The following is an 18,886-nucleotide window of genomic DNA, read 5'->3' as shown; positions in this document are numbered from 1 at the left end:
GTAGTACTATTCATTTCCGCTCAACTTCATTGGCAGTATGATGTTTTGGATTTGAAATGGGACTTGTTGCTCAGTTATTTTTATTTTTCGCTAAACATAGTACTTTATTTTGTGCTAAATTTGTAGATGTTTTTTGGATAAGCGTGGATAGGAGAAACACTTGACTTCTTTAAAGGTGGATTCTTGAGCACTTGAACTTTTGGAAACCACTTTATTCTGTCTGTCACCAATGGAGAGCTTAGCCCAACTGGAAGCGTTGTGCGAGAGGCTCTACAATTCACAGAACTCAGTTGAACGAGCTCATGCAGAGAGCACTCTGAAGTGCTTTTCTGTGAACACTGATTACATTTCACAATGTCAGTACATTTTGGACAATGCATCGACTCCTTATGCATTGATGTTGGCAAGTTCGAGCTTGTTGAAGCAAGTTACTGAGCACAGTCTCTCTTTGCAGCTTCGGCTTGATATACGTATATTTCTCATTCTGTTCACATATACTTGTGCATGGTATAGGTTTCAGGATAAAATTGGTTGAAATAGCTTCTGTTCTCTCCAGTTAATCCCTGTTTTCATTTCTTTCTTTTGTCATTCTTGTGGTTTAATGCCATGATCATTTTGTGAAACTCTTGGTTGCCTATTATTCTTGGTTAAATAATTACACTTTCAAGCTTTTCATCCGTTTTGCATGGATAAATTTGGAGAGCTGCTACTGGCACCCCAACTTTTACTTATTACACCCCACTTAAAAATAAAGAAAATAAGTAAATGGTTGGGATAAGTAAGAGTTGGGGTGCCAATAGAAACTCTCTCTTATTAATTTTTAGTGCTAGATTTCTATTTTTTGGGTTTAGGATTTTATATGAGTCTAATCATAATTGTAAACACTACTGAAATTGTTTGAACGAGTGTTATAATGTTTTGTAATTTTGAGACAATAATTGAGCCAGACCTTTGTAATGTTTGAATGGTGTATGTAATAAGTAAAAGTTGGGGTGCCAATAGCAGCTCTCTAAATTAGTCAGAAAGTGTTAAATTTTTTGGAAGTGCAGACCTTTCACTTGTTTAATGTGTTTGCGGGATAGCCATATAGCATTAACAGATTATACCATGATCACACTGCTACATTATTTTGTCTACAAATCCTTTTCTAATTTATCTTTTTTTTTCCATGAATTAATTTGTCTGGACTTTTTTTTCTTCTGAAGGAAATTACCTGATAAACTATCTGGCCACCAGAGGACCTGACTTGCAGCCTTTTGTAACTGGGTCACTGATTCAACTCTTTTGTCGAGTTACAAAGTTTGGATGGTTTGATGATGACCGATTCAGAGAGGTGGTCAAAGAGTCAATGAACTTTTTGAGTCAGGTGCAATGACCTTTATGTGTGGCCTTCATTATTTTGCTGCATCTTTTGTGTTCTATTATATATATATACACACATACATATTTGGTGGGTTAGTTGGGTTCCTTCATACCCTATCTGTGGTTTTCCTTGCTTACTTGGTTTTATTCAGGTCAACTTTGGACTATTACAGTCTCACTACTTCTCTGATTGATAGGGATTCACTATTTATAGGACAATAACATCAGTTTTTTCCCTACATAAAGTATGAGTTTTGTGTATCATTTTCTATTCCTGCTTGCATATCTCCTTGTATTACATCTTACTTGCTTCTTTACTTTATATAGAATTCTTTAATAGTTGTTGATAGATGAAGAATATAAAAATATTACTTTTATGTGTTTATTAGACACTATTATAATTGAGCTCTTAGCATTGGATTCATCTGTCTCGTGTGTGATTTTGCTTCCATTAGGTTACTTAACCTAAAGTTTTATGAAGTTCTGTAGTTCTTTTTCAACCAAAAAGTGGCAAAAAAAAACATTTTCTCTCAACTTTTATGCTACACTTTACATGAATCAATCCTGTCTGTACTAGTTCATTACTTGCCTGTGTGGTTCTAGATGTTCTCTTGGACTTGCAGGAGACATAACCTTGTTGGGTAAAATGGGTCTAAAATATGAGGTGTACACAATGCTGAATGTTCCCCCATCAGAGGCAATCCTTAGTTTCTTTTAGACAACATCAACTTCTTCCTTTGATAAATGGCTCTAGTATAGGTGGAACTAAACCAGGTTCAAGTTCTTAATTTGCTACCAACACATACAATTATGTCATTTTCTTATCTTTTCAAAGAGGTCAGCCATGGGAAACGAAATCAGCACCCTTGTTACTGGACTAGTTGTTCTTTTATATTTTGATGGACCTAATTACCTCACATAATCATTATAAAATGCATAGGTGTTCTTATGCCTGTTGTGGATGGTACATCTATTTTACTACGATGGCCTACCCAACAGAAAAAGACATGCATCCATAGGAACTGCATCATATTATACCGGCTTTATATTGTTTTCCAATCAGAAAAGAAAATAAAGTATTTTGGATCATTGTCATCATCATCAAAGGGGATTTTGCCAAAAAACCTAATGCAAAATATTGGGGCATTTTTTAAATTATGCAATCTTGTATGACCTTAAATTGGGCCTTGAACAAATTTAGCTTGTCTATCATCTCTTGCAATAAAATATTTTGCAACTCCCTTTATTAATTCTAAGGTTGCAGGTTTTTCTCCCACGAGAATAAGATTATGTTCTTGGATAAGTAATGTGGATTTTACCAATGGAACAAAAGATTCAAAAGGTACAAAATAGGGAAGAGATTTCTCTTTAGGCTAAAACTCTTAAGATTGGTGTGGGACATAGATGTCTGTGGAATAACCGAAGGTGGGGTTTTGATCCCAGGTCTGTTTTATTGCTACTCAATAGGATTTACCAACTCGCCAAGTTGGCACTTTCAATGATTAACCCAGTTCATCCTAAATTGTCTGCACACCTTTAATTTTTGATAGAGTAGCAGGTGAAGGTTGGTATTGAACCCAAGTCTGCGGTACAACTATTCACTGGCCATAACAAATTACAAAGCTATCACTTTCATGTCTGGACTCTATGGTAGAAATGCGAAGTCATATTTCTTTGTGTAGAAGGGTGTGCCAGTCATCAATGGCTTGAAGCCCAATGCCAATAGATGTGACTAGATATTTCTAACCGACCTGTTCATATATCTGAAGTTTATCTCTGAATCAAAGTTTTAATTTATCATGTTTAGTGCCTATGAATGTTAATATCATTGCATTGTATTTCATCTTATTTGTAGCTATAAGCAATGAATTTAAAAAAAAAAATGTATATGTGCATAATTTCCATTTTAGGCTGCTATTAAGGATAATCAAGAATACATCGCTGGTGTAAATGCAATTGAAACTGTTATAGTTTTGTTTGATGTTTTTTTAAGCTCTTCCTATATATGTCCCTTTATGTATAGTTTGTTTTTGATATTTGATGTTATAAATTACATGTAGCCAATGCATGGCCATGCAAGCAACAATGATTGCAGCTTTAAGTTGTCTCACTAGCATCTTTTTCCCCCCATAGCAGGCAACTTCAGAACACTATGCCATTGGTTTGAAGATATTAAATCAGCTTGTGTCTGAGATGAATCAGGTTGGTTTTATCCAAGTCTAATAATTCATGAGTATTCATTTTTTGACTAGGGAAAAGTATGTGCCATCTACTTAATTATAACCAAACCTGTCATAACTCGCCCAGGATAAATGTTTGGGTGTAAATACTTAATTGTGAACTTCCATTGTTTTTGGACTATTTTTTTTTTTCTTTCTTTGAATATATTTTTTGGAAGAAAATGATACAGAAAAGGTGGTCGGGAGAACAACCTGCCAAGAAAGCAAGCAAGCAACCAAAAAAAAAAAGAGGCCCTCTCTATGTGAAATTCACATAGCCATATGAATACGAGGTTCTTGAAGGAAAAATGATGGTAGCCATAACAAACTTTGACTACGGAAAACAACTTATTTAACTATTGCTAATATGATGAAGTGAGTCATTTGCATTTATTGTAGGTAGCGAATGTAAGTCTACGACAGCTTGAAAATAGATTTTGTGTCCTTTAGGTGTTGATTCATTTTCTTGAAAACATATGTATTGGAATGTGATGGGTCTCAGCTAGAGGGACCTAAGGTTTGTGGTGAAGAATGTTTTCAAGGCTAGGAAGGTTAATATTCTCATATTCTGTTGTTAACAAGATTTTCGTCACTCTTGGAATATCTTAGAAATGTCGTCTAATGGCTTGAAATAATTTTGCAATTTTCATTCCCTGGAAAATAGTTGGTACTTTTTGTGTGAGCAATAACATATAATTTGTTTGCCTCTCTCTCTTTCTCTCTGATTTTTGGATATAGAAAGGAGTCCCAACCTTGACAAGGAAGGACAAATATAAATTGTTTGCCTTCTCTGTCAACTGTACTAGAAAAATACTAAACTTGGATATTTGTAGTAAGATGGGAAGGGGTGTGGTATCTCTCGAGTGTAATTCTTGTTTTTGCATTGGCTTCCACTTGGTTGGCCATCTCAGCCGATCTTGCTCTTCCTTTTAATAAAATCCTTGCTTATCAATATATGTATACATCAAACTTGGATATAGATTTTCAAACACATTGATATTCTAGCCCGAAAGTTTTTGAGTGTTTCTTTTTATTGGTTATTGAGTGTTTGTCTCTTTAGTCCTGAAAGTTTATAAAGAGGCCTTTAAATTTTTTTAAAACATTGGGGTTCCCACCCCCATATTTGCGCACGAACACACACACACACATCACATACTTTTGAAGAAGGCTGTAGGTATCTCACAGCATTTCTCCATGTTTCTGAAATCAAGTTAAAAATCAGGAGTATTTTGACCGAGTACGTCAGAATTTCTAGGGAAACTGAATGTATTGTTGTCAACACTGCATCCATTAGGATTCTCATAGTTAAAAGAATTTATGTTCTTTACATGTAGTTTGTCTTCTGTATATCTTATTTGTGCTGCAGCAGGAGTGCATTCTGTAATTTTTATGCCGCGTGGCATAGGATGCTATGGCAAGTTCTAATTTGTAGAAAAATACATTCTAATATGTAAAATACAACATGTTTCTTATGTACATTTCCATATGTTGAATGTGCCTTGCTTCCCTTTTGTGAAAAAATGTCCAACTTCTAGTGTTTAAATAGTTGAACACTTGGTTTCATCTCACTGAGTGAAAACATTTCAGTTGCATTCCATAATGTCCAACTTATTGATAAAGGACTAGTCCATGGTTTTAGCTTTGATCTTTTGACTAAATCCAAATATCCAATAGTACTGGTTTTTCTGTGAGTTCAATTTTTCTATGCACATTTCTGAATTTTGACTAAATGTTCTTTTGGATTGTACTTCTGACTACTAATATTCCCTGGTATGTTTCTTGACTTCTGAATTGTCAGCCTAATTCAGGATTGCCTTCTACACATCATCGAAGGGTGGCCTGCTCTTTCAGGGACCAGTCTCTATTCCAAATTTTCCAGATATCGCTAACGTCATTGCGTCAACTTAAAAATGATGGTAATATGCTTTCCTTGTCTTTTTTTTCTGGAGTAGGATGCAATTTTTTATTATAAATTTTGTATGTTGGATACCTTGGTGATATATATTATTTTGATGGTCCTGTTCTCTGCTTGATGCCCTTTTGTTTAATCATTCATGTGATATGCAGTTGCGAGTAGGTTGCAGGAACTGGCACTCTCTCTCGCACTCAAGTGTTTGTCTTTTGATTTTGCGGGAACATCCTTAGACGAAAGTTCTGAAGAGTTTGGTACTGTACAGGTACAAAAATAATATTTTAATGATAGATACACTCTGCATATTTTACAAAAATAATACACACACCTTCTGTGTATTGTTTCTTTTATGCTACATTTCTGGTCCCAAGCCCAGACAAAGGACAAGGGTTATGTGAGGTTGGCAACACGTGCCAAAACGTTGCCATCTTGTAACATGAGTCCTGATCCTTGGTTTCATTCAGACATGGACAAGCAGGATTTGTTAAGCTGATCCAAACTTTTTGGCATAAAGCTTTTCTATGATGATGATGATGGTGATGATTTCTCTTTTGTTATATGACTTTTAGTTATAAGTTCGTTACACAGTTTGCTGTGAAAGTTCTTGCTGTATTGGGCTAGGAAAAGTGTGTAACTTACATTTATCTCACAGGTTCCATCTTCTTGGAGGCCTGTCCTGGAGGATCCTTCAACGCTGCAGATCTTTTTTGATTACTATGCAATCACTAAGCCCCCTCTCTCAAAGGAGGTCAGATTATATTAGTCTCGAACTGTTCCCTTTTTAACTTGTTTGATTACTCCAAAATTCTATTGGAACCTTTTCTTTTCCAAATTTCCATTGTTATCTATCTAAGAAGTGCACAGTTGGTTTTGCCTCTGGAGCTGATTCACAATGGATGTCACAAATAATTCACTATGTATTCTTTTCTGAATTTTATTTCTGTCTCTGATTGGTCTTGGTGACTAGGAACTTGTGCCTTGAATTATGCCGTGATCTGTGATTCAAAACTATTCAGTATATATACATGTCACAATCCAGTACCTCTCAGGCATATCAAATGATATTGAGACCCAAGGAAACCAAAGAATGTGGGTGCCTAGATCGTTGGACACAATTTTAATTTCGTTGGGTGCAGGTCCCAGGATCTCCACCCCTCATGCGGTGGTCAAGTTATTCCCTTTTCGCTTTCGAGCCAGGCCCAAGGTGCTTTGGAAGGAAACAAATCGGTGTTCGAGCAAAGATCCATTACTCCCTAGTTGACTTTTGAGATCCTGTAACAGGGTGTGGGCAAATCTCCTCCAAAATAGGGGATGTGTTCTTTGTTGAAGACTCATTCTATAATGAGGTTTTAGCCGAGATGTCTAGTAGGCTCATTGATAAGGTTTCGATGTTGGGGTTTCTCTGGGAAACGAGTTGGTGAGGCAATGTTGCTATTTCATACCATGATCAAGAAGAAGAAAGAGCTTGTGGTGTGCTTCAGGAAGATGTAGTAGCTGATCAGGAAGAAACTAAGGACATAGTCAACCAACATAAGCCTCCTTTTAATTTTTTTTCTCGATAAGTAGCTCTCCTTTTAATTTCCTAGTGCCAATAGCAAAAGAGAAGTGTGGGTCTGAGTTAAATGGCTCAAATGGTATCCTTCCTAAGTTGGGTTCGGAGCTCTTTGGTTCTTTTTTTTAAGAGATTTATTGAAAAAGTTCGTCAAGATGATCAACAACAAAAAGAGCATACAAAGCAGATGAACTCAACTACCCCAGGACCAATTACATATAAACCATATTACAAACCCATTCCCATCTCCCTATAAATCTTCAAAAAGCATGCCCCCGAACTCTTTAAACATTTTTTACCAGAAGAATAAAATCCCCAAAATGAATAAAAGCAACTCTTGCAGGGAATGCTCAATGCCCCCAAAGATTCTACCGTTCTTCTCTTTCCATAATCCCCAATTGATAGCAAATGGGGTAAGATTTTCCATAATAATCTCTTAGAAGAAGAGAACCCAAAACCCCATTGAAACCAGGATAGGATCAAGGTCTTAAAAGATCGAGGAAAGCACGCAACAACTCCAAAATGAACCAGGAAATGTGACCAAATCTCTTGAGTCAATGGACAATGAATAAGAATATACTCAACCGTCACTACACACTCCTTACACAAATGACAGAAGCTTTGACCAATAAAGCCTCATTTAATTAATTGATCATGCGTAAGGATCTTATTCAAGGCTGCCAACCAATCTTGAGGGCACCTTGGTACCCTAAATAGCTGTAGCTGGAAAGAGGAAAGGGTGATCAAATCTGTAGGTGCTAAGAGGAAGGGGTGGACAAATTTTATTTATCAATGAAAGTGTATATCTTCTCTTGGAATGTAATGGGTCGGGCGATAAGATCAATTCCAAGAGGGCATCCTTTAAAGCTATGATCAAATCAAAAGCACCTCATATGGTTGTCTTATTAGAATCTAAGTTTTAAACATGTTTTCTTGTCCTAAACAACATTGCTACCACTGGAATTTTCCTGATATGCCTCAATAAAAGAGCACTATTCCCTGCTTCCCAGCTCTAAGCACAAACTCTGGATCCTTACAGTGTGAGATGTGTATGCATGGCAATTTTGTTCCTTTTTATTAAAGATTCCCCAGCACTGAATCTAAGAATAAATGCAAGGACAAATTTTCATCCTTGGAACGAACTATCATCTCCCTTTTTTCTTCTTTTGGTAGATTTTAGTTGTGATCTTCGTGACCATCTTTTGAAATGAACTTAAAATACATTTTTGAACTTAAAATAGATTGAAACTTTTTTATTATCAAACCCTTATTTGCACACAAAGAATCTGAAAAATGAGACTGAGGCTTTCTCAAGTCTTCATCATCAGTCTGATAGGCTTCAATTATTTATTTATTTATTTATAAAATTTCAGTACCGGAGTCTTTTACTGATAAGTGAAGATATTATGTCAAATTAGCAAATAAAGGGTAGAAAATCGAGCCTTTCCTGTCTTTTTCTAATAAAAATATTAGCAAATAAAAATATTGGTATTGTATACTTATTAAAGTTTCACCATTTTTTGTTCGATCGTTTCATTTAAGGGTTGTAGTAGGTTGTTCTTTTGAACTCTGAAGTTGTAAAATTGAGATTTGGCATAGCATGACCTTTTTTATTAGAGGAAGGATGCTCGGGGGAATGTTGTTTGCAGTGTGTTGGAGTGTTTGAAAGAGAGAGAGAGAGCGGAGAATCTTTGAGGAGGAGAAATTCTTTAATTACGTTATTGTGGATCTCAAAGCTCACATGTTTTATGGTCTAAGCTCTACTCACATTGGTTGTTCTTTGAGGATTCTATGTGCAAATGGAAACTTGTGAATGGGTTTAGCTTGTTAATTACTTTTTTGTTGTTTTTCTATGTGTTGTATTTGGTAGGTCTTAGCGACCTCCATCCCTATTATTTTTCACTTCAGTTTGAAATCGATATTGTCCTAACCAGACTTTTTTCTAGGCTGTTCATTATCTGTAAGTGTGCTGCTTTAGAACTTTTTTTTTCTTATGGCATGTAGTTGTTTTCATTTCCAGGCTTTGGAGTGTTTAGTGCGACTAGCTTCTGTAAGACGTTCTTTATTCACAGTTGATACTGAGCGTTCAAAGTTTCTGGCCCATCTGATAACAGGAACCAAAGAAATTCTGCAAACAGGGCAAGGTGGTATCTTATTTTACAGCAAAACACTGTGCATTCTATATGTTGCTTCATTGACTTATTCTATGATCTTTCAGTAACCTATGTTCATGTATTTTTTCTGAGTGTGCTTTTCTTGTATCACTAAAGCACTATGCTACAAAGAGCTACAAATTTGGCATTCTTTAAAATATTTAGATAACTCTTGCTAAAACATGGATATTTTCAGAATGATATGAGTTTTTATTTATCGTATCATTTTTTCCTTTCCCTTTTCATTTTCTTACCAAAAGATGGAACATGAATTTGACCTCTTTTAAGTCAAGATAGAACTTGAATCCATCCATACTTTATGCTTGCATTTATCTTGATTTTTGTATGAACAGTATGCATTCGCTTCTTCTGTGTAAATCTTATTTGGAGGCTCATTCCTTTTGCCACTGCCTGGGGCTTATGGTTGGAAAGAAATAGGAGGTTCTTCAAAGGGGTAGTTTCTTTGGATCAAGAGGTTATCTTGAGTATTATGGGGCTGTTGTTCTTTTGGTGCAAGTTATGCATGGAATTTAAGGGTGTATTCTTTGAGGATTTTGTTTTTTGTTGGGACTCTATACTATGTAATTCGTTGTTTTTTGCTTTTTTTTGGTTGGTGATCTTGACTGACTGTTGGACTTGTTTCTTGTGTGAATAAATTTATACTTATAAAAAAATCTTATTCGCATGCGCGCACAAGGTTGTTTATACTTGTGTTTGTGGGACACACATGGAGATGAGTCAAGTGCTATTTCTTGGTGAGAATCCATAAATCTAACAAATCTTACCTTCAAATTTGGATTGAAATTTTGAACTTCTGGTCCATCCATTTCAACATAGATTTGTTTCCTTCTGTTTTTTGGGTTCTTCCTTGAGGTAGACCTTCCTGAGCTCATCTGTGATCATACTCTTTTTTTTTTTCTTGAATAAATTTATTTATAAAAAAGCATAGATTTGAACTAACAGTTTGTAGTGCTAGAAGTTTCAGAATGGCCTGATTATTTGTGGAGATATCTCCATGGTGAGAAGATATCCTTTCCAAAAATCAGCTTTAAAGTCATATCCATGTGACCGTACATAGTCGTGTATAAAAAACTCTGTACAAATAACCCTCCCCATACTTGATACTCATCCAATATCTATTTGTTTGAGGGATATCTGTTTTGAGACTTCGGGTATACTTAGTTTTTTTTTTGGTCTTTCCACATAACTCTTTTTGGAAAAAGATAAAATCTTAGTGCACAAGTTACAACATCAATCCAAGTTGAAATAGCAGTGTACAGCCCAGAATAATTCCAAACTGAATATGAGACACCATTTAACTATTCTGACCGACCTTGAACCCTACTAAATCTCCATTTGCAACTGCCTTAGGTAGCATTCCTCCCAATGCCTCAGTCACAATATTGTGTGGGAAGTTTATTGTTATTTGTAGCGACATTTGAAAGTTCCCTTGTAATGGAAGTATGAAAGAGTATATTCCAAATTAAAAAAGAGAGTAAATTATATCACTGCTTCTTTGGGTGCTTTTGCCTTTTTCTTATATTGTTCTCTCTTTTGTTTTGGTTCTTATTTATTTGACTGGGACTTTAGGTCTTGCTGATCACGATAATTACCATGAGTATTGCCGTCTCCTTGGGCGCTTCAAAGTGAATTATCAGGTACCTGTTGTCCTTGTATATCTTTTTCCTAATTCATGATTTATACCTTTTACGTTGTGCTGTGGATATTCATTGGTGCTTCATATTTATATGAGTAGATTGTAATTTTGACGCAGATGGAATTCGACTAGATTCACTACTACAATTTTCTTAGGGTGAAAATGCCTAGGAAGCTCTATCAGGCAACCAATGCCAAAAAGGAGCTAAAAAACATGAACAAATATTCATCCAGTGATCTAAATTCTCTTTCGCAAAGCTTTATTAACAACTATGTTTAATTAAGTACAATAATAAACACTAACCTAAGTTCTAATAATAAAAAACTAATTTACGACTTTAATAACAAATCCCAGCCATTTATCGAAAGTAACCTAAATATTTTTTTTCATGATCACCAAACTAGACTTAAATCATGTCATTAATCCTATTGTTAGATTTCAAACACAGCTTAGGGATTGAAATATGTGAATCCTGAGAAAAGTCATGTGATAGCTGTCATAAGTCTTGAAGAAAGAACCTTCCAACACGTCTGGCTGCTTTTCAGTTATATACTTGACCAAAAGTAATGCCTCTTAAAAAGAGACTTTATCATTGTCGCCTAGTGAAGAAATATTTTCCTCAAGTTTATTTCCTCATATCTTTATCTTCTCTCCTTTGGCTTTTCTCTGGTGGTTGTTGATGCAAAACAACTACCATCCAAGGTTTATGTTCTTTGAGTTTTCTCTTTTTCGTGTTTGGATTGGTATCATATTCTTGAGTTGTCTATTTTATAGACATGCATGATGATGTGTTTGAGATCCTTCGGAACATGTACTCATATGCATGGTTTAAAATTTTGTCTCATTTCGTACGAAACGTTTTGGAATTTTACCTGGCCGGGACGAAATAACACCCTACTCGAAACAAACAAGATTTCGATAATTTTCTTTTGATTTTTTCTTGCTCTACAGATCTTCAAGGGAGATCTAGGGAGAAAAACAAAGAGGGACAGGGAGAGAAAGAGGAAAAACAGGGGGGGGGGGGGGAGAGAGGGAGAGGGAGAGGGAGAGAGAGAGAGAGAGAGAGGTACCTGGTTGATGTCGCCACCGAATGTGTGCCAATGTCGGAGCTCCCTCTCCTTCTTCTTTTTCGTTTTCTAGGTTTTTAATCTTAAAAATTTAAAGTTGGGTTTGGTTTTAATCGAACAACCTGCCCTTGGTCTTCTATGAAAGACTAGGTTTTTTTTTATGGATAGCATACTCAATGTTTCATAAATGTTTGAGATACCTCTATGTTTCAAATTGATAATATACCCCTTGACCACAGTCTCATGTAAAAGATTTTTTTTAAAACATTATTTCAATGTATCGAATGTTTCATTTCGGGATTGTTTTGATTTTTGAAAAAACTGAACACTGGATCGAAACAAGATTTTAAACCATGCTCATATGTACTTCTATAGTTCTATAAACCAAATAGCTAAACATGTCATCTTCATATTGACTATTATCATCGTGCATTAATTCACCACCTACATATAAGGCTTAAACACGGGTTGGGTTTGGGTTGATTATGAGTGTGTCAATTTCCATATCCGAATCCGACTCAGATCATACTAGCTAAGACCATATCTGAACCATTTTACTTTCATTAAAACCATACTTGGATTCGATCCGACTGAATTAATTGATTCGGGTCGGATAATGTTAAATCATTTAAGATTATTTCAAATAAAATTGCTAAAATGTGACTAAATGGTGACTTATACTCAAGACCTCTCCATTTTGAAAAGAGGCCTTGACCACTACACCCAACCGTTGTTGGTTGATGAAAGATGACTTAAAAAATATAACAATACAACTTGCAAAGTAATATATCATTCAGATCTTGGAGGATATAGGGATAGAACCGTATCTGACTCGGGTCAAGGAACATCAACCCATTTCCGAACCATATATTAATCTGATATACTTGATGAAACCAAACCCTCTAAATTCTGATTTCGATCACTCAAATTTCGGATAGAAAGCAGTACCATTTTAAGCCCTACCTACATAACTCATTCTACCACCAAACTTTCACTACGGCAATGTCTCAAACAATTGAAAGACATCAAGTTAACAATAGCCTTTTATCTTTAATCGAAGCAACTCTTTAAAAATTTCAATAGTTTTCAACATCATTAGAAGTTCTTTGACCTCACTTTCATTATAGATGGTACCATCATTGAATAGTGGTCAACCTAGTCTTCTCCAACTATCTCATTATATTTTTCTTTTGGGTATTTTGTACCTGAACTCATGACCTCAAAGTTGAGGTTGCACTTCATCAACCAATTGTGCTATGGTTCTAAGGCCTACTATCTTCTCATTGTAGATAGCCTTTTTTTATAGGTCTCATTGTAGGTAGGCTTTCCATAAAAGATGTTGCGTCCTTAGGCAAGACCTTGACCTTGGATAATGTTATGAAGAAAGGGGTCATCTCAGTGAATTACTGTGGAATGTGCAAGGAGAATGGTGAGTTAGTTGGATCATTTACTCTTACATTGTAAGGTGGCAACCAATAGTTGACATTACTTTCATAGGCTTTTAGGGGTTGGGGTGGGGTGGTGTGGTGTGGTGTGCTTTGAGATCCGTATCGGATTTAGTGGAGGAATGGCTTTCAATGGGGTTGAGTTTATTGGCGTTTAAGAGGAAATTGTGGAGCGTTACCCCTTTTGCAATTTGTTGGGAAATTTGGAAGGAGAGGAAATTTAGAACTTTTGAGGGGAAGGGATTGTCGTTCCAAGGCATCATTTTGGCTATCTTGGGTTCTATTTTCTCGTGGAGTAAAGATTTTGATGAGTCTAAGGGGGTTTTCTTTGAGGACTTTTTAACCAAGTGGGATTGGGTGTGTAACATTGTTGTTTAGTTTGGCTTTGTTGTGTCGTTTTGTTTTTGTCTTTCAGTGAAAAACAATGGAGAGAAAAGTTGATTCTTTGATTAACCCTAATTGGGCTTTAAAGTGGTATTACAAAGACTAATAAATGGAAAAGACAAAAAAGGACAAAAGACTAAAAAATCTAATAAACTAGAATTATTCAACACTCCCCCTCAAGTTGGTGGATGGATATCAACAACACCCAACTTGGATAAGACACCTTCAAAGGCGGTTTTGCTAACACCTTTAGTAAGAATATCGGCGAGTTGCTGAGATGTTGAAACAAACGGAGTACAAATCTGCCCAGAAACAATCTTCTCTCTAATGAAATGTCGATCAACTTCGATATGCTTCGTTCTGTCATGCTGAACTGGATTTGTTGCTATGTTAATGGTTGATTTATTATTACAATATAGTGAAAAATGGACTGTTACGGGAAGACGCAAGTCAACTATTAAGGTCTTGAGCCACAACAACTTACACACTCCAAGTGCCATAGCTCTGTACTCTGACTTAGCATTGGATCGAGAAATCACATCCTGCTTTTTACTATGCCAAGTTACCAAGTTACCACCAACATTAATATAGTACCCCGAAGTAGATCGTCTATCAATAACTGACCCAGCATAATCGGCATCTGTCTACGCCTCAATGCGACGATGACCATGATTACTAAACAAAATACCTCGACCAGGATATCTCTTAAGATATTTAAGAATGCGATAGACAACAGTAAGATGAGACATTCGAGGCGAGTGCATAAACTGACTTACAATACTAACAACATAGGCAATATAGGGGCGAGTCATAGACAAGTAGATCAATTTTCCCACAAGACGCTGATACTGGTCAATATTTGACAAACACTCCCCTTCAAAATCAGCCAACCTGTGATTCTGCTCAATAGGAATATCAACTAGACGAGAACCAAGCTGACCAGAGTCACGGAGTAAATCAATGACATATATACGCTGAGAGATAAATATACCGGAGTGGGACCGTGCAACTTCAATACCCAAAAAATAGCGAAGATGGCCAAGGTCCTTAATTTCAAACTGACATCCTAAGTAGGATTTGACCTCGGTAATGCCAGCACTATTATCTCCAATAATGACAATATCATCCACATAAACAATTAGAGCGATAGTTTTCTCCTTAGAGTGTCGCAAGAAAATAGTATGATCAACAGAACTTTGATGGAAACCAAATTGATGCATTGCCTTAGTAATGCGTTCAGACCATGCGTGATGAGACTGCTTCAGTCCATAGAGAGAGCGACGAAGACGACAAACACGTGTAAGAGAAGCAGGTGTGAGAAAATCAAGAGGTTGGACCATATAGACTTCTTCTTGAAGATCACCATTGGGAAATGCATTCTTGACATCTAACTGAAAGAGGGGCCACCCTCTGATTGCGGCAATATAAAAAAGAACTCAAATGGTGGTCATCTTGGCAACTGGAGCGAATGTCTCCTGATAATCAATCCCATAAGTTTGAGCATAGCTCTTTGCCACCAGACGAGCCTTATAACGAGCAATAGTACCATCGGGATTATACTTAAGGGTGAAAATCTAACGATATCCCATAGCCTTCTTTCCAGGCGGAAGAGGAACAAGTTCCCAAGTCTGAGTCTTTTCAAGAGCATTCAACCCATCAATCATAGCGGCTCGCCACTCAAGATGGGCAATAGCATTAGGAGGAGAAACAGCCGAAACAGAAGCAAGAAAGCTCCGATAGGAGGGTGAGAAGGCAGAATCAGATATATAATTAGAAATAGTATAACTACAAGTGCGCTTACCATTGCGAGTGGCAATAAGACGATCATCACAAGGAACAGTAGGAAGCAGAGCTGGAGGCGAGGAAGCGCGCTGGTCTAGCATAGAAGTGATGGTTGCATTGCGTGGTTGTCGAGAGTAAACCTGCAAAGAAGGAGGTGACAAGCTGACATGGGGTGGAGAAGGAGGAACAGGCATGAGAAGAGGAAATAACAAGGGAGAGGTATCATCATTAGGGGAATCTAGAGGAAACCACTCGGACTGAATATCAACTGACCTATTGTAGTATGAGGTATGTTCAAAGAAGGAAACATCCCGAGAAATGAAATGCCTTCAAGAAGGAGGATGTTAACAGCGGTATTCTTTCTGTGTAGAGGAATAACCAAAAAAAAAAAACATTTAACGGCCTTTGGGTCAAGTTTAGTACGAGTTTGTTCAAGAATTTGAACAAAACAGACGCACCCAAACACGCGTAGTGGAAGTGGAAACAAAGAGCTATCCGGATGGAACTTAGAGAAGGGTGTGGCAAACTGAAGAACCCGGGAAGGAGTCCGATTAATAATATAAACAATAGTAAGAATTGCATCGCCAGAATATGGCGATTTTTCTTTTCGGATTGACTATTTTGTTGAGGATTTTTAACATTGGACATTTGGTGCTCAATGCCAGATCTAAACAAAGTTTCAAAACCTCACTATAAGTGTACTCAGTACCATGATCAAAACGGAATGTCCTAATGGTACGACCAAACTGGGTATGAATCATTGTAAGAAATTTCTTGAAGATTTCGTATACTTCACTCTTGTGTTTCATAAGATAGACCCAAGTAATGCGACTGTGGTCATCGATAAACAAAACAAAATAGCGAAAACTGAGAGTGGATGTAACGGGGGAAAGACCCCACATCAGAGTGAATTAGGTCAAACATAGCAGGTGCAATAGTATTCGTACTAATAGGATAATGAGAACGCACATGTTTAGCTAATTGACAAGTTTCACATGAAAAATCAAGTAAATTATTATTATGAAATAAATCGGGGAACATGTGTTTCAAATATCCAAAAGAAATATGGCTTAAACGTAAGTGCTAACGCATTACAAAAGCCTTATTAGACTGACTACTACTACTACTAAGCTGAGAAATAGAATGAGTGCTAGGTGAACCGGGTGCATCCAAGATATACAAGCCATTCATTTCACGTCCAATGCCAATCGTTTTCTTCGACCCCAGATCCTGAAAGACACAATGAAAGGGATAAAAAGTTACACTGCAATTCAAATTTTTGGTAATGCTACTAACAGATATGAGATTAGTAGTAAGTTGAGGAACATGCAGTGTATTAATTAATGATAAAGAAGGTGTAACAGAAAATTAACCTTGACCAGCTATAGAGGACAAAGAACCATCAGCAAGGCAAACATTGCGATGACCAGAATAAACATTATAGGTTTGGAGTAGGAAGGACGTACCGGTCATATTATCTGAGGCATCAGAATCAATGATCCATGGTGAGGAAATGGTGGAAATACTGTATGCAGATGCAACGGTACCTGAGTGAGTGAAAGTAGAGACTGGCTGAGATGAAGCCTCCATCTGACTGAAGAATTTCTTGAACTTGTCAAGCTTGGCTTGGGATAGATACCGAATCCGAAGAGGAGGTAGTAGTTGAAGGAGGTGCTAGATCAATAGTCGGTTGAGACAACTAAAAATAGTTGAGACTGTTGACGTTGCTAATTAGGATGCACATGAAGCGCATAACAATGGGCCTTTACATGACCCAACTTTCCACAATGATCACACTTGTGCCGTTGACGTGTAGGCAGAGACCCACTGGGAGGCTGTGGAGAAGGTAGGCGAGTAAGCATGGTAGAATGGTCTCCTGAAGAATGAGGTAGGGCAACTATGCGACGAATCTCATCAGCCAATAGATAAGAATACGCAGTCTGTAAGGACGGAAATGGATCCATAACCAATAAATGAACTCTCGCATACTCAAACTCATCCCGGAGACCGGCTAGAAATTGAAAGACTCGATTCTTATCGAGAATCGACGCATATAATCCATTATCCGAAAGGTCCTTCCACACATAGGATGAGAAATAGAAGGTCAACTCTTCCCATCGAGCACGTAGCTCTATTTTAAAAATGCGGACATTGTTTTGATGTTGCGAGTAAATACTCTTTGCGGAATCTCATATCTGTTTTGCTGTCGTGGAGAATATAAAACCCGTCGCAATATGTGGTTGCATAGATGTAACTAACCAAGAACGAACCGTAGAATCATTAGCAAACCAGTTGGAGTAATTAGGGTTGGTCGGTGCAGGTTGTTTATCCACCCCTGTGAGGTAACTGATATTTCTTTTTCCACCAATGAACATTTCAACCGATCTTGCCCAAAAAAGATAATTGGGACCATCTAATTTCATGGTGGTAATTTGAATGCTTGGAAAGTCGGTCGAATTAGAGGGAAGACCACCCGATCCATTACTATTACTAGTGATCGAGGAAGAAGACGTTTCAGAGGCCATCAAAGAGTAGATGTGCTTTGGTTTGAAGAGAGTTAAAAAAGAAACTGATTGCAGCACCCTAAAGGTGGTAATACATGATCGTAAGAGGCGTGGAAGATGATTAAACACTGTAGTAGGTGACCCGAACAGCCATCAACTTGATCGTAAGACACCGAGGATTCTGCCATTGTCGTAGGCCTTAACCAGGGGTCCAGTGGCTGTCACGTGCCCCAGAACTTCCCAAACAACAGCTTGCTGTTGTTGTACCCTACTAACAATGGCCTGACAGTCAAAAAAAAATAGCAACTGTTGTTGCTGCAGCCTTCTAAACAGCTGTTGCCGCTGCCCACTAAACATCACCTGTTGTTGCCGTAGCCTACCAGACATTCACCTACTGTTGCCGCAGCTTACTAAACACCCAATTGCAGTTGCTGCAACCCAATAAATAGCCTATTGATGCGATTAGGGATGTCTACACTGCTGCCATAAGGCTTCAAGAAGATCTCAAGGCCCTATCACATGATGTGATTAGGGTGTGGAGCAAACAACCCCTGTAGGGGTGATCTAGTTATTGAAGTCGAGAGCTGTTGACGATAGGTTTAAGGATGAAGAGGACTATGAGGTTGCAGCAAGGAGGAAAGGATGGGAGAGAGGGAGGGGACGATGGAGCCTAGGCTTTGATACCAAGTGAAAAACAATGGAGAGAAAAGTTGATTATTTGATTAATCCTAATTGGGCTTTAAAGTGGAATTACAAAGACTAATAAATGGAAAGACAAAAGACATGGTCACCTCGACTGTGCTATTAATAAAGATCTTTGACTTATCAAAAGAAAAAAAAAAAGATCAA

At 37.2% G+C, this 18,886-nt stretch overlaps 1 protein-coding gene across 6 annotated transcripts in view; it reads left to right on the top strand.

The window, feature by feature from the left end:
- LOC147400595 (uncharacterized) overlaps positions 1-18,886 on the top strand; it is a 62,939-nt gene that overhangs the window by 2,726 nt on the left and 41,327 nt on the right. For 4 of the 6 annotated variants that reach the window (XM_086446336.1, XM_086446335.1, XM_086446338.1 and 1 more), the window contains exons 3-10: positions 127-470; positions 1,206-1,366; positions 3,496-3,564; positions 5,380-5,497; positions 5,649-5,758; positions 6,146-6,241; positions 9,066-9,189; positions 10,789-10,856. In XM_086446336.1, coding sequence (XP_086302462.1) covers positions 230-470; positions 1,206-1,366; positions 3,496-3,564; positions 5,380-5,497; positions 5,649-5,758; positions 6,146-6,241; positions 9,066-9,189; positions 10,789-10,856 — 987 coding nt within the window. In that variant the 5' untranslated portion in view covers positions 127-229. The remainder of the gene's footprint in view (positions 1-126; positions 471-1,205; positions 1,367-3,495; positions 3,565-5,379; positions 5,498-5,648; positions 5,759-6,145; positions 6,242-9,065; positions 9,190-10,788; positions 10,857-18,886) is intronic. The other 2 variants (XM_086446339.1, XM_086446337.1) reach the window with 1 other exon arrangement.

This window comes from Akebia trifoliata, chromosome 6 (assembly GCF_017979445.1).
Source record: "Akebia trifoliata isolate Shusen 1 chromosome 6, ASM1797944v1, whole genome shotgun sequence".
In the NCBI taxonomy this organism is placed as follows: Eukaryota; Viridiplantae; Streptophyta; class Magnoliopsida; order Ranunculales; family Lardizabalaceae; genus Akebia; species Akebia trifoliata.
The sequence above is the reverse complement of the archived record's forward strand: the minus strand, read 5'-3'. Positions and strand labels throughout refer to the sequence as shown.